The sequence below is a fragment of the Parambassis ranga genome, chromosome 2 (genome assembly GCF_900634625.1).
Source record: "Parambassis ranga chromosome 2, fParRan2.1, whole genome shotgun sequence".
NCBI classification, from domain to species: domain Eukaryota; kingdom Metazoa; phylum Chordata; class Actinopteri; family Ambassidae; genus Parambassis; species Parambassis ranga.
In genome coordinates, this window is record NC_041023.1 from 36509399 (window position 1) to 36529512 (window position 20114).

At 44.4% G+C, this 20114-nt stretch overlaps 1 protein-coding gene across 1 annotated transcript in view; it reads left to right on the plus strand.

Annotated features, from left to right (window-relative positions):
- The first annotated feature begins 283 nt into the window (after window positions 1-283).
- pudp (pseudouridine 5'-phosphatase) overlaps window positions 284-20114 on the plus strand; it is a 37686-nt gene continuing 17855 nt past the window's right edge. Inside the window, exons 1-3 of the mRNA XM_028400901.1 lie at window positions 284-390; window positions 943-1161; window positions 1725-1954. Coding sequence (XP_028256702.1) covers window positions 321-390; window positions 943-1161; window positions 1725-1954 — 519 coding nt within the window. The 5' untranslated portion in view covers window positions 284-320. The remainder of the gene's footprint in view (window positions 391-942; window positions 1162-1724; window positions 1955-20114) is intronic.

A 20114-nucleotide genomic window follows, 5' to 3' on the forward strand; every position in this document is an offset into this window, starting at 1 on the left:
GTTCCCGACCACGGTTTGGATGAGGACAGGAACGGCTAACACTACAGTCACTGCGCCACCTACTGGCCGGAGGACCTGTCTTTTGTACATGTGTGTTTTGCTGTACTCTTCTGCCCTGCAGACCACAGCTCGTGCCGGTACAGCTGGGAGAGAGGTCGTGGAATGATAGGAGAGGCGGCAGCTGCTGGTCCCGTGGACCGCAAGGGCTGCGAGGGCCCGTCATCGCTGCTTGCATTTTTTTTCTTTCATCCTTTCTCCAAACGCGTACTACGTCACACGCACAGACGAAGCAAACCCGGAAGTAAACACAGGAGTGAAACATGTCTGTGTCAAACAGCAGCTTCAAGCCTGTTAGCCATATCATTTTCGACATGGATGGACTATTATTAGGTATCTAAAAGTATTTTTATATGTTGTGGTATTGTTTGTTACACCTTTTTCAAACTTTTGTTGACACCGAAACGCTTTGTTTGTCTCGGGGGCTCGTCGCGTGGTCAACCTATACCGAACTCCGTCGAGAAAGTAGTTAATTATATTGTTTTCGCACATAAAGGAAGAAGATAATGCCTCGAACGTTATTTAACTTTGACTTTTATTGTGTTTTAGTGTAACTAATAATTCGGCTGACGTCTTAAATAGTTATAAGCGCTACAAACGTTACAATTCACGGTTTTAAACAGACACCACAGGGTGACTGTTGCTGAAAGTTACAATTTTACCGAAAGCTATGACGTATCTATTGTTCAAATATTTGCCGAAAAATAGTTTATAACTCACTGAATATTGTAACATGAATTCCGTTGTCCTCATTGACTATATATATATCCACATTTAAACATAAATATGTTAAATAACTTATTGTTTGAATGATGTTTGGCTGTATAATAGTAGCATAGTAGTCATATGCCATTAAGTTGACAAATAATTATTTTCTCTTTGCAGACACAGAACGTCTTTACACTGTGTCCTTCCAGGAAATATGTGACCGCTTCGGAAAGGTGTACACGTGGGCTGTGAAGTCATCGGTGATGGGTAAAAAGGCTCTGGATGCTGCCCGGATTATCCATGATGCTCTGGAGCTCCCCATGACGCCGGAAGAACTGCTGGCTGAAAGCAGGCGCATACAAGAGTGCATCTTTCCCTCTGCCAAGCTCATGCCAGGTATATATATTTCTACCATCTACACTGCTCAAAACACTTCCTAGAGCTCAATGATTGAAATATTCCAGTTGAAAATCTTCATTAATTACATAGTGGAATACGTTGAGAACAAAATAACATAAAATTGCTCAATGTAAATCAAAATGATTATCTCATGGAGGGCTGGATTTGGAACCATACTCCAAATAAAAGTGGGAAATCACATTACAGGCTGACCCAACTTGAGTGGAAGTTCCTTGCCTTCATCATGCAGGAACTGCTGACACAATTCAGCCACATGAGGCCTAGCATTGTCATGCACCAGAAGGAACCCAGGGCCCACTGCACCAGCAAATGGTCTCACAATGGGTCTGAGGATCTCATCCCGGTACCTAATGGCAGTCAGGGTACCTCTGGCTAGCACATGGAGGGCTGTGCGGCCCTCCAAAGAAATGCCTCCCCACACCATTACTGACCCACCACCAAACCGGTCATGCTAGAGGATGTTGCAGAGTCTCCAGACTCTGTCACATCTGTCACATGTACTAATATTATTATTAGTCTGTTTTTGTGTGCACCACCAGGTGTGGAAAAACTTGTCCATCACCTGCACAAGCACGACATCCCCATAGCCGTGGCAACCAGCTCAGCCGGCGTGACATTCGAATTGAAGACGAGCAAGCACGGAGACTTCTTCGCTCTGTTCCATCACATCGTCCTGGGCGACGATCCCGATGTCAAGAACGGCAAACCTCAGCCTGACTCCTTCCTGGTGTGCACCAGCAGATTCGAACCTCCGGCTCTTCCAGAGAAGGTAAGAGCTGTTACTATAGTAACAGTATAGTTAAATTACTGTCTGTTTTGTGTAATTTCATTATGTATATTTGAAAATGAATGAGCTGGAGGCACCGTCACCTGCTGCGTGACTAATATGTCACAGCTGTGCTGACACCAGCGATGACTGATGGGATCTGTGGAACAGTTCGTCAACAGACGCCACATGTCTACTCATCATGATCAGTAGTTTTCTGTAGTTTGTTTGGAACTATTTTGACTTTTAACATTCCATGTAGTTTCTCAAGATTAAGCTTTAGCATTTATTGTATTTTCTTTTATTGCCTATTTGCATAAATTGTTGTTTTTTTATTCTCTGTAGTTTTTTTTGTAGTTCGTAGGTTTACTTTTAGCATTGAAGTTCTGCATTTTTGTAGGGGGTTGAATTTAGCATTTCCTGTAGTTTTTAGGTTTCCTTTCTGCTATTTCTTGTAGTCTGTAGGGTTACATTTTAGCAGATTTTGTAGTTATCTTTAGTATTTCCTGTAGTTTTTAGGGTTTCATTTTAGCATATTTTGTAGTTTTCTTTAGCTTTTCCTGTAGTTTTTAGGGTTACATTTTAGCATATTTGGTAGTTTTCCTTTGCATTTCCTGTAGTTTGTAGGGTTACATTTGATTATATTTTGTAGTTAACATTTTATTTGGCATTTCCTGTAGTTTTTAGGTTTCCTTTCTGGCATAAAAGATGCCCCCATCACACAAATCAACAAGTAAATCGCATCAGTTTACGGTGACGCAGAACTACTTGTCAACAGCATGTCAGACAAAATGCATTAAGCTGCCCTGTATGTCAGTCAGTAGTTTTTTCATTTGCAGCTAATGTGCCATTTGCAGTAATGCAGGCAGGACCTCATGTCAGACACTCTCTCTGCTCTGACACACACACACACACACACACACACACACACACACACACACACACACACACACACACACCTACTCCTGCAGCACTTTGATCAAAAAGCGGTGAGCTTTCAGGGTTCACAGGCTGTTTAAGATATATTTTCAGAGACTCTGGAAGCCTTTCAGAGCATTGAGTCAGTCTAAAATAGCTGCCAAATATCTCTCTAAAAGAAGCAAATAACAGTGTGAGGTCTGACCTAGATTCATGATCACACTGTAGGCCAGGTTTTACAAAAGAAAATGCTAGTGTGATGCTAATTTTAACAAATTTACTGTTGATCATTATTCAGAAGACAGACTGTTAGATGGTTATGTAATTAAATGAGGTATTAGGATTAGAATATATTCTGTAACATCAGACAGATTGACTCAAGTGAGAGATTAGGTGGATATTTTGGATAAGAACAGTCGTCCTATATTTTTCTTTATGCAGTGTGGAAAAGTATCAACTATTAGCTAGTATGGGAAGACTTCCTGTTTATCACAATCCACCAGTTGCTTGGTAACCAGCATCTATAATTATTTAAGGGCTCTTTCAAAAATCATGCCAGCTATGAATCTTGGGATGTCTAAAGAGCAGTTGATAAGATAAGACAGAACTTTATTAATCCTGAAGGAAATTGTTGTGCCAGACCCCAGCTCGATTTCCAGGACAGAGCCAGCCTTCCTAATGAGCTTGTTGAGTCTGTTGGTGTTGGCCGTCTTCATCCTGCTGCCCCAGCACACTAGAAGATGAAGCTAGAGACCACCGAGTGGTAAAACATCTGCAGCATGGTCTGGCAGACGTTAAAGGACCTAAGTCTCCTTAGGAGATACAGGCGACTCTGTCCCTTCTTGTATGTTGCCTCTGCATTTGTAGACCAGTCGTCCGAGAACTTCTGCAGGTGGCAGGACTGTGAGCAGTGTCTGAAGTCCGATGTATAGAGTGTGAACAGGAATGCAGACAGTACTGTGCCCTGGGGTGCCCCCGTGCTGCTCACTATCGTGTCCAAGACGGTGTTCCTCAGCCTCAAAAATTGTGGTCGACCTGTGAGATAGTTAGTGATCCAGATGACCAGTGGGGTCTCTACCTGCATGTCCAGGAGCTTCCTCTTCAAAAGGGCAGGCTGCACAGTGTTAAACGTGCTGGAAAAATCAAAGAACATGATTCTAACAGTGTTGCCTGCCTTCTTCAAGTAGTTGTGGGCTCTGTGCAGCAGGTAGATGATGGTGTCCTCCACTCCAATACGGGGCTGGTAAGCAAACTGCAGGGGGTCCAGCGATGGTTCCACAGCAGCACGCAGGTGTTTCAGGACCAGCCTCTCCAGAGACTTCATCACATGTGAAGTCAAGGCAACTGGTCTGTAGATGTTTGTGCTTGGATGTTTGGTCTTGGGCACAGGAACAAGGCATGTTGTCCTCCACAGGGCAGGGACAGTTATCAGGCTCAGGCTCAGGGAGAAGATGTGCTGGAAGACCCCACACAGCTGTGTGGCGCAGTCCTTGAGTACTTTGGGGCTGAGTCCATCCGGTCCTGCAGCCTTTCCCGGTCGTAGACGACTGAACTCCCTCCTCACATCTTCTGTGGTGATGGTAAAGCTGGATCCATACTCCATGAGAACAGAGAACTCCCTTCCCCCTGCCGACGTTACTACCACAAAATGACGTCATTTTTCTCTTGGGCCGCTCATTGTGCAGCGCTGTGGGACACATGGCCCAGGCAGAACTTTTTCTCTCAAGGCTGTGCGTCAACCATGCTGTGATTGGTCGGAATTTATTGTGGGCGTGATGAATGTGGAGAAGCGCAAGAGCTTCTTCAGGTGCAGAACACACAGACAGATGGGGAAGTACAACGACGATGGACAGTTTAGATGAGCAGCTGGCAAACAGCTCCTGGAAGGAGAAACACGGCGCCTAGAGGAGAGTGTCTGTCCAAAAGGTGGCGATAAAAACTAATCCCAGTATTTATCACGGCGTTACAGTGGCTCGACGCACATTACACACTGGGAGAGGGGATGTATTATTGCAGACAGTCATCCACATGTTCACAGAATTAAACTCACACAGACCAGAGGTCTGCTACAGTCAGCTACACTGATCTTCTATCTATTGTCATGCTGTACGTCCTCTTCCCTAAACATTATCAGCTCGTTAGGCCAGGTAACCACGACTGTGCTCACAATTTGCAATACAATTGCATTGTCAACCTTTTATGTGTGACATGCGCTGCGTAGGAGGGCCGTATGAGGAGTTCTGCACACACACGTCTCGCGGAGTATGGTACCTCCGTGCCGAAACGAACTTTTTTTTTTTACTCTTACCACCTGTGGAGCGAGTTCTCTGTTCTCATGGAGTATGGAACAGCCTTAACTGTGGACACAGAAGAGCAGAGAGAGAGATCTGATGGGGGAGGGAGGCAGGAAGGCTGGGGGGTTGTTAATAGAAGGTGGGGTAAGGTGGGCAGGGTGATGTTAGTGATGGGGAGGTGAGACTGGTTAGTGTGGTTAGGGGGAGGGGGAGGAGGAGGAGGTTCATTGTTATAGACAGGTGTTAATGGTGCATCACAGGAGGGGTGAGGGGGAGGGGGGTCAGGGAGTGGACTATCAAACCTATCAAACCTGTTGAAAAACAGGTTCAGCTGGTTGGCCTCCTGCAGATCTCCGTCAATCAGCTGGTCAGAGATCCTATTGTGGCCGGTGATGGTTCGCATGCCACTCCATACCTCCCTCAAGTTGTTCCGGGCAAGTTGGTTTTCCAGCTTCCTCCTGTAGCTCTCCTTGCCCTCTCCGATCTTCTCCTTCACCTCTGCCTCGGCCCTCTTCATCTCCTCTGTCACCACTTCTGAAGGCTGTCTTCTTTCTGTTGAGTGATGCCTTGATGTCCTTTGTTACCCATGGTTCATTGTTTGGAAAGCAGCGTATTGACCTGGTGGGTATTGAAGAATCTGTACAAAAATTAACATATTCTGTAATACAGTCTGTGAGTGTGTCTACATCCTCACCGTGAGCGTCAACTCTACTCACGGTAGAGTCCGGTATGTTGTCGTGCAGCCATGTCTCTGTAAAGCACATTACAGATGCCTCACGAAAACACACTCACTCTTTGTGAGAGACGTTAACTCATCCATCTTATTACCCAGTGATCTAACATTACCCATGACGATAGGAGGAAGATACGGTTTGTAAATTCTTTTCCTCAGCTGCCATCTTTTGCCCCCTCTACATCCACGTTGTTTCCTTCTCAGCTCTTTGGGGATTTTGTGTTGCTGGCATGAAGCCTTGTCACGACCCAGTTGGTCTTTGAATGCATCGTTTGTTTGTAGTTTTAGAAAAAATGCATTTTTTTTGTAGTTTTAACCCTTTAGTATTGCCTGTAGCTGTTATGATTTCTTTTTAGCATTTTTTGTAGTTTTAAGGATGCATTTTGTAGTTTTTACTCGTTATTCCCTGTAGCTGTTATGGTTGCTTTCTAGCATTTTTTGTAGTTTTAACCCTAGTTTTAAAACTACAAAAAATGCTAGATAGAAACCATAACAGCTACAGGGAATACTAAAAGGTTAAAAACTACAAAATGCATTCTTAAAGGTAGGGTAGGAGATTTTAAAAACTCAGTGAGAGTCAGCCAGATTTTGAAAGTAAACACACGCCCCTTTCTCTCGGAGTTCACCCCGAAGCCACGCCTCCCAACCAGTCTGTGAATTCGGCCATCATGCACGTACCTCTCTGGTGCATGCTGAGCAGGAAAAGAGTGACAACCAACCAACTCTACGCGCAGGGGCAGCTCGCAGGATTGGCTGATGTTTTTAGCGTTTTATAGCTTCCACGGATGTCATGTGATTAATATTCTGCCGAACTAATTGGTTGCTATCGGATTGAAAAGAGAAGTTACACTTACTTAACAAAAAGTGCATCAGAATGAAATCTCCTACCCTACCTTGAAAACTACAAAAAAATGCAAAAAACATTTTATTTCCTAACAATAATTAGGTAGCATTAGGTAGCACTAGCTAACATGCTATGATCCTATGTCCTATCTGCTCATGGGTTATGACCAATGCTGCAGTCGGCCACTAGGGGACGCTGTCATGTCATCCATTTTTATATATTATGTGTGCCAATATTCTGCTGTCACATAAATGGCATTAAATTTACTGTAGCACACATGTTTATCTTAAGGCCTTGTCCTGACTTTATATAAAAAAGTTCACTTTTAACTCCATTAAAAAGATTTTTACTCAAATACACAGGAATCCAATTCATGTTGTTAGTTTTGAACAACTGTAGTAGTACCTCCCATTTATATGCTTGAGATTTTAAGTATCCATCATTGTAAATGGCTGTGGAGGAGAGCGCATGGAGAGCGCGAGTGCTTATGAGGCACTCTAGTGATGTTTGTGAAACGCTGTTAGCCTAGAGTGCTCCCTGTTTTTCCATGCCTGAGCCCTCCCTCCCCCCCACCCCCCTCCACAACAACAACATGGACTCACTGTTTATCACAGAGACAAAAATGTGGGATATTTTCCACAAATATCTATACGACAGTAATAATATTAATTAAAGCTGCAAGCAGCGATGACGGGCCCTTGCAACCCTTGCGGTCCGCGGGACCAGCAGCCGTCGCCTCCCCTATCATCCCACGACCTCTCTCCCAGCTCTACCGCCACGAGCTGTGGTCTGCAGGGCTGAAGTGTACAGCAAAACACACATGTACAAAAGACAGGTCCTCCAGCCAGTAGGTGGCGCAGTGACTGTAGCATATCAGCATGTCAATCTGTGCAGTGTCCGATGTTCGGCATGACTGTAAAGTTTCATCCACATAGGATGAAATGTGGGAGACACAGCCACAAATACATCTATTTCCTGTGCGTTGGCGAAGGGTGAACTTTGTGGCGGCGCCACGGCCAGACCGTGTGATGAAGTGCCGCGTTTTTGATAACTTTTGGTCCCTGACCCTTTAAGGGCGAGTGCACCAATTGTCAGCCGTATCAAACGATTCCCCTCGGAGGAGTTCGCAAAAGTGCGAGGTGTGCAAATTGGAACAAGGCGTGTTTTTTTCAAAATGGCGGACTTCCTGTACATCGTGGAATTTTTGTCCAAGAGGCTTTTTTTCTTGTCACGAGGCGATACATCAGTGTACCGAGTTTCAGGTCTGTAGCAATTGTGGTGAATATTTTCACACTTTAGGGGCGCTGCAGAGCCATGCAGCCACGCCCGCCAATGGCGACAGTGTCAAGTAAAAATTTTAGTTGGGGGACAATTGTGGGTAAAGTTTGGTGAGTTTTTGAGCACGTTCAGGGGGTCACAATCGCATCCAAAGACGCGGGAGAATCATAATAATAATTAAAGCTGCAAGCAGCGATGATCGGGCCCTCGCACTCCGTGCGACCGCCCCCTCCCCGTCACACCGTCCCTTCCCACCCCCGCTCCCCCCACGAGCTGCGCCGATTTTGCCAGCGGTGGGAAGAAGCAGAGATGTGTCAGTGCAACAAATCTCTCAATATATGTAAAAATTGTTAGTGTGCAGTAACCTCCTCTTTACAGTAGGTGGCGCTGTCCACAGATGTCCACACGTGGTCGGGGTCGGGTCTGTATTACATGTAAAAAATTTGAGGATTTTAGGAGCATCCGTGGTGGACTTATATCAGTTGCAGTACTGTATGTGTCCACTGGGTGGAGCCAGACACCATGACAATAGTGGAGACCTGTCTGTGCATCAAACCTCAAAAAACATTTGATTAATACATGAAAAATGTCCAGAAGTTACTTCCAGTTTCCTCTAGGTGGCGCTGTGCAGGTGACTCATGAGCATGCAGACGCGTGGGGGGACGGACCGTTAGGACATTAAAAAAATTTGAGGACGCTAGGACGATGCATGGCGAAGTTATAAGCAGTTGATGTTTCATGGCGAAGGTTCAACAGTCGCCACCGCCACGGGTAGCATGATACAGGAATCCACACAGGTGTCTCTGTGGGACGTCAAATCTGTGATCCTCATTTGGCTGTGTAATGACAGGGAAGGATTAAACAGAGTGCATGTCAGTGAAGAACATGGCACTTCCTGTCTCCACCACAAGGGAGCGCCATAGATCATGATGACATAGAGACGTTCAGGGAGGGGCTCTGACCACGTGTAGAAAGTTTGAAGCCATTTGGAGCAAGTATGTAGGAGAGAGAGCTATTCGTGTGTGAATGGCGAAGTGACGCCACAGCGGCCACGCCCTTTAACTTAGAGAAAAGCTTTTGATAACTTTTGATCAGCAAGGTCTCTAGGTGACAGCGACCGAATATGAAGTCAATCGGTTGAAATCCCTAGGAGGAGTTCGTCTGCATACCAAAGGTGGAAATCGCTGAAATTTGACCGTCTAAATCAAAATGGCTGACTTCCTGTGTGGTCAAGATCAATGGTGCAAGAGACTTTTATGTGCGCCTGGATGTGTTCTGTGTGTGTGTCGATTTTTGTCTTCCTACTCCAAAAAAACCCCTATGGAGAGGAGTATTTTAAAAATTCAAGGGGGCGCCATTGAGCCATTTTGCCCCGCCCACTTACGAGACCCCCATCAGTTGCTAGTACATGCCCCCGAGAATGTGTGTATGAATTTTCATGATCATAGAAGGTCGTTAAGGTCATTAAATACTCAAACGTAATCTCACGGCGAAGGATCGACAGTTGGCGCCCCGCCACACGGACACCATTGCACGCAGTTTCACGGCCTTCATAGTGTAGCTTCACCAACTAGTTGGGAAGGTTCTAGAGGTGAAATGAAGTTGATGCTGTCAACTATGTAGGAGCAGTACACGTCAGAGTAAAAAGAGGCCATTTCCTGTTACCAGCAGGGGGTGCCACGAGTAAGTAAGGGTTTCAACATATGGAGGTGTTCAGGGCGGAGCCCTCGTCATGCTCATAAAGTTTGAAGACGTTTGGATAAAGTATGCAGGCGTGAGAGGCGTTCAAAGTTACATGGCGAAATCATGAATCGTCGCCAGACTTTGGCGAGCCACAGAGGCCACGCCCTGTAAGTTAGAGAAAAGCTTTTGATAACTTTTGATCAGCAGGTCCTTTAGGTGACCTCCAGCAAATTTCAGGTCAATCGGGCAACAGCTCTAGGAGGAGTTCGCTCACACCAATGGTGTAAATCGCCAAAATCGCCATTTTCCATCCAAGATGGCGGACTTCCTGTTGGGTTAAGGTCATGGTGTCAAGAGACTTTTTGGTGCATCTTGGTATGATAAACATGTGTACCGATTTTCGTGCACCTACTCCAAACTAAGCCAAATGCGAGGGTGTTTTGAAAATTTCAAGGGGGCGCTGTAGAGCCATTTTGCCCCGCCCCTTTGCAGCGACCACAAAATATAAAATTTTTCGCCACCCCTGATGAGTGTACAAAGTTTCGTTAGTTTTCGTGCATGGCAAAGGGGTGAAAAATGCAGTTAAACAGGCAGGCAAATAATAAGAATAATAATAAACACAGCAATTACAATAGGGCCTTCGCACCACTCGGTGCTCGGGCCCTAATAATAAACACAGCAATTACAATAGGGCCTTCGCACCACTCGGTGCTCGGGCCCTAATAAACATTACAATTACAATAGGGCCTTCACACCACTCGGTGCTCGGGCCCTAATAATAAACACTACAATTACAATAGGGCCTTCGCACCACTCGGTGCTCGGGCCCTAATAATATAAAACATTACAATTACAATAGGGCCTTCGCACCACTCGGTGCTCGGGCCCTAATAACACTTACAATTACAATAGGGCCTTCACACCACTTGGTGCTCGGGCCCTAATAAAAAACATTACAATTTCAATAGGGCCTTCGCACCACTCGGTACTCGGGTCCTAATAAAAAACATTACAATTACAATAGGGCCTTCGCACCACTCGGTGCTTGGGCCCTAATAATAAACACAGCATTACAATAGGGCCTTCGCACCACTCGGTGCTCGAGCCCTAATAATAAACACAGCAATTACAATAGGGCCTTCGCACCACTCGGTGCTCGGGCCCTAATAATTCCTTGCATTTCAATAGGGCTCTTGCACCTTTCGGTGCTCGGGCCCTAATAAACGCTTGCATTTCAATAGGGCTCTTGCACCATTCGGTGCTCAGGCCCTAATAATGCGATCTCCTCCATCACATTCACATCTCTGTAAAATAATGTTTTATTCTGGATTTATTAAACGTGATCACTCATGGATTTAATGGCAACTCAAATACACTCAACAAAAATATAAACGCAACACTTTTGTTTTTGCTCCCATGTTTCATGAGATGGACTTGAAGATCTAAACTTCATTCCAGATACACAATATTACCATTCCTCTGAAACATTGTTCACAAATCTGTCTAAATGTGTGATAGTGAGCACTTCTGCTTTGCTGAGATAATCCATCCCACCTCACAGGTGTGCCACATCAAGATGCTGATCTGACATCATGATTAGTGCACAGGTGTACCTTAAACTGCCCACAATAAAAGGCCACCCTGAAATGTGCATTTTGTTTCTGCTTTATTGGCGGTCTGGGGACTCAGAACCAGTCAGTATCTGGTGTGACCACCATTTGCCTCATGCAGTGCAACACATCTTCTTCGCATAGAGTTTATCAGATTGTCTATTGTGACAAAAACAAGTGTTGCGTTTATATTTTTGTTGAGTGTAGATAAATATGTTAGGTTCCATGCATTCTCGATCAAGACAGATGACTCTGACCCACCTTTCAAGTTAACTGCTTATGTGAACATTTTTCAAAATAAACCCTATTTGAAACCCTACTTATACTTATACTCCTCTTGTATTTAAAGCTAAATTACATATCTTATTTTGAAAGTGGATTTAAGTTAGCTGGTCAAGATGGAGTCATACATTTGATTCCATGTGCCCTTAATTTGAAAATTTTCAAATTAAGGGCACATTTTTAAATTAAAAAAAAAACTAACATGCAGTCTAAAAAAACTACAAGAAATGCTAAGTCAGTCCTAAAAACTACAGGAAATGCTACAAATGGCGCAAAAACTAAAAGCTACAGGAAATGCTAAAAGGTAATCCAAAAAATTGCAAGAAATGCTAGTGAATAAACTACAAAATGCAAACCTAGAACTACAAAATAAATGCTATATGGAAATCCAAATAGTAAAAACGGGGTGGAATGGTTCACTAAATCCACGGTTCGGTTCGTATCACGGTTCTGAGGTCGCGGTTTTCGGTTCGGTTTGGTTTACATTGTTGAGGTTTTTTCTACTTTTAACAAATACTAGATGAGCATAAAATACATAGCCTATTTATCCAACATTCAACATATTTAAGAATCAGTTCAGTGTTTCCCATATCATTATATCAGGTCAAGTCAATTTTATTTCTTTTTAATTTATATATAGCACCAGATCATAACAGAAGCCATTTAAGATAACCTTTACTATAGAACAGGTCTACACCTTGCTCCTTTATTAAACAAACAGCTCATGTTATTTATCTTATTTGCACAGCAGCATGTCATTTCTCCCTGCGCTGCTGTCTACGTTACTGGTGTTTCTTTCTCGCATTTTTTTTGTAGTTTTAGTTTTTACCTTTGAGAATTTCCTGTACTTTCTTGTAAAAAAAAAAAAAAAAAAAGTAGGAAGTAACGTCACCACCAGCACCATCCGATCGCGTAATCGGAAATTGGGCCCGATTGTGTGATGTCAGACTCAGGAGTCTGAATCGGATGTTACCCTCCCGATCAGATGGAGATGCTCAAAATCAAATGACTCTGACTCAAGGGACGTATCTATGGTCTATGGTCCCTAATATTGATCTTTGCTCCGCCATGATGTGTATTTATGTGCTACACTCAGTGCACCAATCACATTGCAGCAGCTCAAACTCTGCAAAAACATACAGGTCGAGAACGTTCAGTAATATTGTGAGGCCAGATTAGACAAGGACCATACTGTTCGTAACATTGGTGTCTAATGAGTAAAAGTAAAGTGTGGATCGTTCAAAAAGTTACATTTTTATGGCCAAATTTAACAGGTAAATTTGATGCATCGCATAGATACCTGACTTTAAAGGCTTTTTGCTGCAAATAGATCCACGAAGCACCTGATTTTCTGATTTAATCTGGAGCCAGCCACGGTTAAGGCTGGCATTTTTCTTGATGAGATATGAAACGGCGGCTCACAGGGGGAATCGACAGAGTGTTCAGTGGAATAACGAATGATGATGCGTCACTCCCTGGCTAACCCCACTGCGTGACAGAGAGAGCGAGAGAGTGTGGAGGAGGGGAGACAGAGGGAGCGAGAAAGAGAGCGGACAGAGGGGGGAGGGGGAGGAGGAAGCAGCAGTCATATGGTAATAACACATCCAATTGTCAGCTCTTCCTGCCCTAATCTACACTCTTGATGTGCGAAACACCATCTTTTTTAAATTCAGCGAGGGCGATGCGTGACACACATTTAAGGTCCACAGAGACGGCTTCTGTTATAAAAGGATTTCCATGTCTCCGCCGAGCCATGCGTTAGACAACAAGACTCACAAAAGACAGTACAATGGTCTCTTCTATGTTTTCGCAACATGCAATAACTGCTCAGCGAAGAGGTGGGCAAGAATGTAATGTGTGTGTGTGTGTGTAATGGGTTTCACTGGAAAGCAGTGCAGGGTTAACGATGCTAAGCTAGCAAGTCAAGCTGGATAATAAAGTGTTAACGAATGACTTCGATCAGGTTTGCACTTTAGACCCCATTCACACTGGGGAAATCAATAAAAAGAAGCTGGATTAAGCTTTATTGAGCGCGGACACAGAATTGAAAACAGGTCTGAACGTATCCAGTTTATAAGCTGGATTCAATTCCACTCTAACTGGATTGACTTTCTCCAGTGTGAACAAGGCCCGTCTTGCAAAAAACAATATGGCTGACCCAAATAAAATCTACTGTGGCCTACTTTCGGATCCTGACCCTACCTTTGGTTGGAAGCAGGTTATGTAGAGCTCTTGTCAATTGCGTATGGTCCAAGCTGCAATCTTCGGGGCTCAGACTTGAAGCCTATGCGGAAGTGTCAGAACTCGTAGTTGACACCGTATTTGCGCATAATTATGGGCGTTACCGCTTTGAGTGACAGCCGGTTGTTGAGTTTCCTGCTTCCGGGATCGCAGGGCCCCCTAAACTCCGCTTGTGGTCCCCGTATTTGTCCTTATTTGGAGTTTTGGGTGGGCTGTGACACTGCCAACATGGCTGCAGTTGGAGCGTCCCGTTCAAACCTTAAAGATTCATCCATGTTGGCCTTCAGTCTTCCACCAATCACCATGTCATAAAGAGTGGATGGTCGAGGAAGGGCCAGCCAGCCAGAGAGTCAAACATGATGTGATCACAAACCCAAGACTTGAGGTAGCACCGAGCAAGTAAAACTTGTTAGTAGATACAATTTTATACAATCGGTCAAAGCAGAGAAGGCCTCATGTCCTCACACCGGGGTTCACCGGCCTCACGTGGTGAGTAATGTGGTGTCGGCACTGCTGTCTAAGCTGACCAAAAGTGAAAGAAAAAAAGCAGTGCACTGTCTCTCTCTTCTCCGTGGAAAGAGCAGAGACATTTTTCACTACTCTAAAGTAACACCATTGATGAGACAGGAGATTTTTACTCAAGGTGTGCTTGGCAGGCCTGAATAAGATTAATGAAACATGAAAGTGAGCTGGTGCTGATAAGGGGGCGGGAGAGAGGCAGAGAGAACTAGTTCTCCCGTCATTAATCATACAAAGCATTACACCTGGGGAGGGCTTTATAATCCAGATATTCAAATCAGGTACAATTAAGATGTGAACTTTTCTACCCGAGCGCTAAATTGGCCTATTATAATCGGCGCTCCGACAGAGCTGACCGCTTTTAAAACCCTTACACGCATTTTAGAGGTCATTAACCCCCCCCCCCCCCCCCCCCGGATTTCAGTTCGATCGCTGTATTGCCTCTCCGGTCACATTTGTTTCGTTCGTACCTCATTTTTTGGGACAGAACAGCTTCAGTTCTCAGATGGTTTAGGGGGGTTAGGGGTTAGGGTTCGGGGTTAGGGGTTAGATAATTAGGGGTTAGGGTTGGGGTTGGGTTAGAGGTTAGGGTTAGCTTCCCCCGTTCGAATTACAGGGGAACTAAGGGGAGCCGAGCTACCCTGAAAGCCTACTTTGAGACATTTAGGGGGAACTTGGAAACATTGTCATCTACCCATTGACCAATCAGAAAATAACACTGTATCCTTGTTGCCGGGTGAGGTCCTTGTTGCACGAGGTGGAAGAGAACGGTCACAAGACGGACACGAACAGGCGTAACAGGACTGAACCAACAGACACAAGAGGTTTACCACGTTGTTCGGCAATAAACTGAACAAATTATCATCGAAGGGGGGCCTAGTTGATTTAAAAAGCACTTAGCATAGACTCTGCAATCCTCTGGACTCACAACCACATACACAAACCCCTGTTCGTGCCGTCCTAGCTGGATACTTCATCACCACAGACGTTCAGATGTGCGGGTTAAGCCTGCTGTAGGCTCCTTCAGCCTCCTCCAGAGTGAACAGTGATTTTTTTTTTGTTAGATTAAGTCCCTAGGCAGTCCACTGAGCGTTGCTTCGAGCCAATGACAGTCTGGTAAATTACGTCCTTATAAAAAACGTGCTAGGTAAGAGCTGCCTCTGTTGTGGATGTATTGTCAGGTAAACATGCCAGGCTGCTTTCACAAAAGAGGAAAGTCAATTCCCCCAACTTGTAGAGAGCACTGTCAGTTTGGCTACACCCATTACCTTATCTGCTATAGAGGAAAATACACTCTAATGGTCCAGACTTTTGGAGGACTGGAGGCTGAGGATCCTGTTGTGCGTGCTTCCACAGCCCACCATGAACTCCACTTGACTTCTTCTTAGGCATTAAAACTACTTGGTTAGGTGTCGAATAATGTTAGCCACTGTAGGGTGCCATATATTAGGGTAAGAGGGCCTGGTTAGCATGCTAGCTTAAATACGTAGAGAAGATTGAAGCAAGGCGTCTGGACTTGTAGAGTTTGCTTAAATGTATATTTTAGCAAATCTAAGCTGAATTAAAGCTGCAAGCAGCGATGATCGGGCCCTCGCGCGACCGCCCCCTCCCTGTCACGCCGTCCCTTCCCTCCTCTGCTCCCCCCACGAGCTGCGGCGATTTTGCCAGCGGTGGGAAAAAGCCGGCAGACAGAAGCAGAGATGTGTCAGTGCAACAAATCTCTCAATATATGTAAAAATTGTTAGTGTGCAGTAACCTCTTTACAGTAGGTGGCGCTGTCCACAGATGTCCACACGTGGTCGGGGTCGGGTCTGTATCACATGTAAAAAATTTGAGGATTTTAGGAGCATCCATGGTGGAGTTATATCAGTTGCAGTACCGCATGTGTCTACTGGGTGGAGCCAGACACCATGAGAATAGTGGAGACCCGTCTGTGCATCAAACCTCAAAAAACATTTGATTCATACATGAAAAATGTCCAGAAGCAGTTACTTCCGGTTTCCTGTAGGTGGCGCTGTGCAGGTGACTCATGAGCATGCAGACGTGTGGGGTGACGGACCGTTAGGACATGAAAAAAATTTGAGGACGCTAGGACGATGCACGGCGAAGTTATAAGCAGTTGATGTTTCATGGCGAATGTTCAACAGTCGCCACCGCCACGGGCAGCATGATACAGAAAACCACACAGGTGTCTCTGTGGGACGTCAAATCTGTGATCCTCATTTCGCTGTGTAATGACAGAGAAGGATTAAACAGAGTGCATGTCAGTGAAGAACATGGCACTTCCTGTCTCCACCACAAGGGAGCGCCATAGATCATGATGACATAGAGACGTTCAGGGAGGGGCTCTGACCACGTGCAGAAAGTTTGAAGCCGTTTGGAGCAAGTATGTAGGAGAGAGAGCTGTTCGTGTATGAATGGCGAAGTGACGCCACAGCGGCCACGCCCTTTAACTTAGAGAAAAGCTTTTGATAACTTTTGATCAGCATGGTCTCTAGGTGACAGCGACCGAATATGAAGTCAATCGGTCGAAATCCCTAGGAGGAGTTCATCCGCATACCAAAGGTGGAAATCGCTGAAATTTGACCGCCTAAATCAAAATGGCTGACTTCCTGTGTGGTCTAGATCAATGGTGCAAGAGACTTTTATGTGCGCCTGGACGTGTTCTGTGTGTGTGCCGATTTTTGTCTTCCTACTCCAAAAAAACCCCTATGGAGAGGGGTATTTTAAAAAATCAAGGGGGCGCCATTGAGCCATTTTGCCCCGCCCACTTACGAGACCCCCATCAGTTGCTAGTACATGCCCCCGAGAATGTGTGTATGAATTTTCATGATCATAGAAGGTCGTTAAGGTCATTAAATACTCAAACGTAATCTCACGGCGAAGGATCGACAGTTGGCGCCCCGCCACACGGACACCATTGCACGCAGCTTCACGGCCTTCATAGTGTAGCTTCACCAACTAGTTGGGAAGGTTCTAGAGGTGAAATGAAATTGATGCTGTCAACTATGTAGGAGCAGTACACGTCAGAGTAAAAAGAGGCCATTTCCTGTTACCAGCAGGGGGCGCCACGAGTAAGTAAGGGTTTCAACATATGGAGGTGTTCAGGGCGGAGCCCTCGTCATGCTCATAAAGTTTGAAGATGTTTGGATAAAGTATGCAGGCGTGAGAGCCGTTCAAAGTTACATGGCGAAATCATGAATCGTCGCCAGACTTTGGCGAGCCACAGAGGCCACGCCCTGTAAGTTAGAGAAAAGCTTTTGATAACTTTTGATCAGCAGGTCCTTTAGGTGACCTCCAGCAAATTTCAGGTTAATCGGGCAACAGCTCTAGGAGTTCGCTCACATACCAATGGTGTAAATTGCCAAAATCGCCATTTTCCATCCAAGATGGCGGACTTCCTGTTGGGTTAAGGTCATGGTGTCAAGAGACTTTTTGGTGCGTCTTGGTATGATAAACATGTGTACCGATTTTCGTGCACCTACTCCAAACTAAGCCAAACTAAGCCAGTTAAACAGGCAGGCAAATAATAAGAATAATAATAAACACAGCAATTACAATAGGGCCTTCGCACCACTTGGTGCTCGGGCCCTAAAAATCATGCCTAAATTCAAATTTGTGTAAAAAATAAATAAATAAAAAACACTTCACTTTCCATTGCAACTAGGAAGCCATGTTTGATTTGTGTGGCACCAGCAGTCTAATGACAAAAATTCAGCAAAATCTTTTTGGTTGATAAAAGGGCTTTTAAAATAGACCTGTAGCCATACTAAGAGGCCAGGTTAGCATGCTAACTTAAATGTATATTTTAGCAAATCTAAGCTAAAAATCATGCCTAAATTCGAATTTGTGTTAAAAAAAATAAATAAATTAAAAAATTCTTCATTTTCCATTGCAACTAGGAAGCCATGTTGAATTTGTGTGGAGCTAGCAGTTACATGTGTTTTTTCCCCCGCAAATCTAAGCTCAAAATCATGACATTTATTTGCCTAAATTTAAATTTTTACTTGGCAAGATTGTGTCTAAAACACAAAATTCTGCTGTTTTTTAAATGCCAGATATCTGGTTAGCATGCTAATTTAATCAAATCTGAGATATGCAATAAATAAATACAAAATAAATATTCTGTAAAAAAAAATACAATTCTGCATAATTCAAGACAACTAGAAAACCATGGTTGACTCAGTTGTGACCAGCAATCACGTTGCAAAAATTCAGCAAATTATTTCGTGTAATTGCGTGGTTAAAAAGCAAAATATGGTCATATTGTTTATTCCTGCAACAGGAATGATGAAATGTTCCATATCCATCCCTCACGCTCATTTAGAAAATGTGATGGGAAATCTGTCACTGTCTCTTATTCACTCACTCGCTTGCTCTCAGTCTCAACTGTTATGGGCATGTCAGCTTGTTAAAGTCAGTCTTATGTCGTATCATCTTCCCTCCGTGGCTCTGTTTGGAATATGTTCCCTATTAATAGAGATGTCATGACAGAGTTAGAAGGTGATGCATTATATTCACCTCTTGTGTGCATAGATTACACAGCTTTTACTTTATTTGTTGTGTAAGGGAAAGCAAAAAACACACCAAAAATAATATGAACTAAAGCTGCAAGCAGCGATGACAGGCCCTCGCACTCCTTGCGGTCCGCGGGACTCGCACCCACGGCCTCCCCTATCGTCCCACGACCTCTCTTCCACCTGTACTGGCACGAGCTGTGGTCTGCAGGGAAGAAGAGTACAGCAAAACACACATATACAAAAGACAGGTCCAACAGCCAGTATGTGGCGCAGTGAGTGTAGCATATCAGCATGTCAATCTGTGCAGTGTCCGATGTCCAGCATGACTGTAAAGTTTCATCCACGTAGGATGAAGTATGAGGAAGATACAGCATCAAAAACATGTATTTCCTGTGCGTTGGAGAAGGGTCAACTTCGTGGCGGCGCCACAGCCAGACCGTATGACGAAGTGCTGCGTTTTTGATAACTTTTGGTCCCTAACCCCTAAAGGGCGAGTGCACCGATTTTCAGCCGTATCAAGCAATTCCCCTAGGAGGAGTTCCCAAAAGTGCGGGGTGTGCAAATTGAAACAACGCATGTTTTTTTTTCAAAATGGCAGACTTCCTGTACGTCGTGGAATTTTTATCCAAGAGGGTTTTTTTCTTGTCACGAGGCAATACATCAGTGTACTGAGTTTCATGTCTGTAGCACTTGCGGTGAATATTTTCACACTTTAGGTGGCGCTGCAGAGCCATGCAGCCACGCCCGCCAATGGCGACAGTGTCAAGTTGCGATTTTCGTCGGGGGACAATTTTGTGCAACATTTGGTGAGTTTTTGAGCATGTCCAGGGGGTCAAATTTGCGATACCGTAGCCAGAACAAGAATAGGGAATAATATTAAGAAACGCTTGCATTTCAATAGGGCTCTTGCACCATTCGGTGCTTGGGCAAATAAAAAAGCATATATTAAAGTTCAAAATTACTATAAAAGAACATGCAATTATTTTTGTGATTTGTGTAATTTAATTTAATTATTAGGGCCCGAGCACCGAACGGTGCGAGAGCCCTATTGAAATGCATGCGTTTCTTATTAGGGCCCGAGCACCGAATGGTGGGAGAGCCCTATTGTAATGCAAGCGTATATAAGATAAGATAAGATAAAACTTTATTAATCCCGAAGGAAATTCTTGTGCCAGAGATATCAAGTCACAATAAATGCAGTTAAGTACAGAGTATAAGTATAAGTGTCACTATAATCCAAA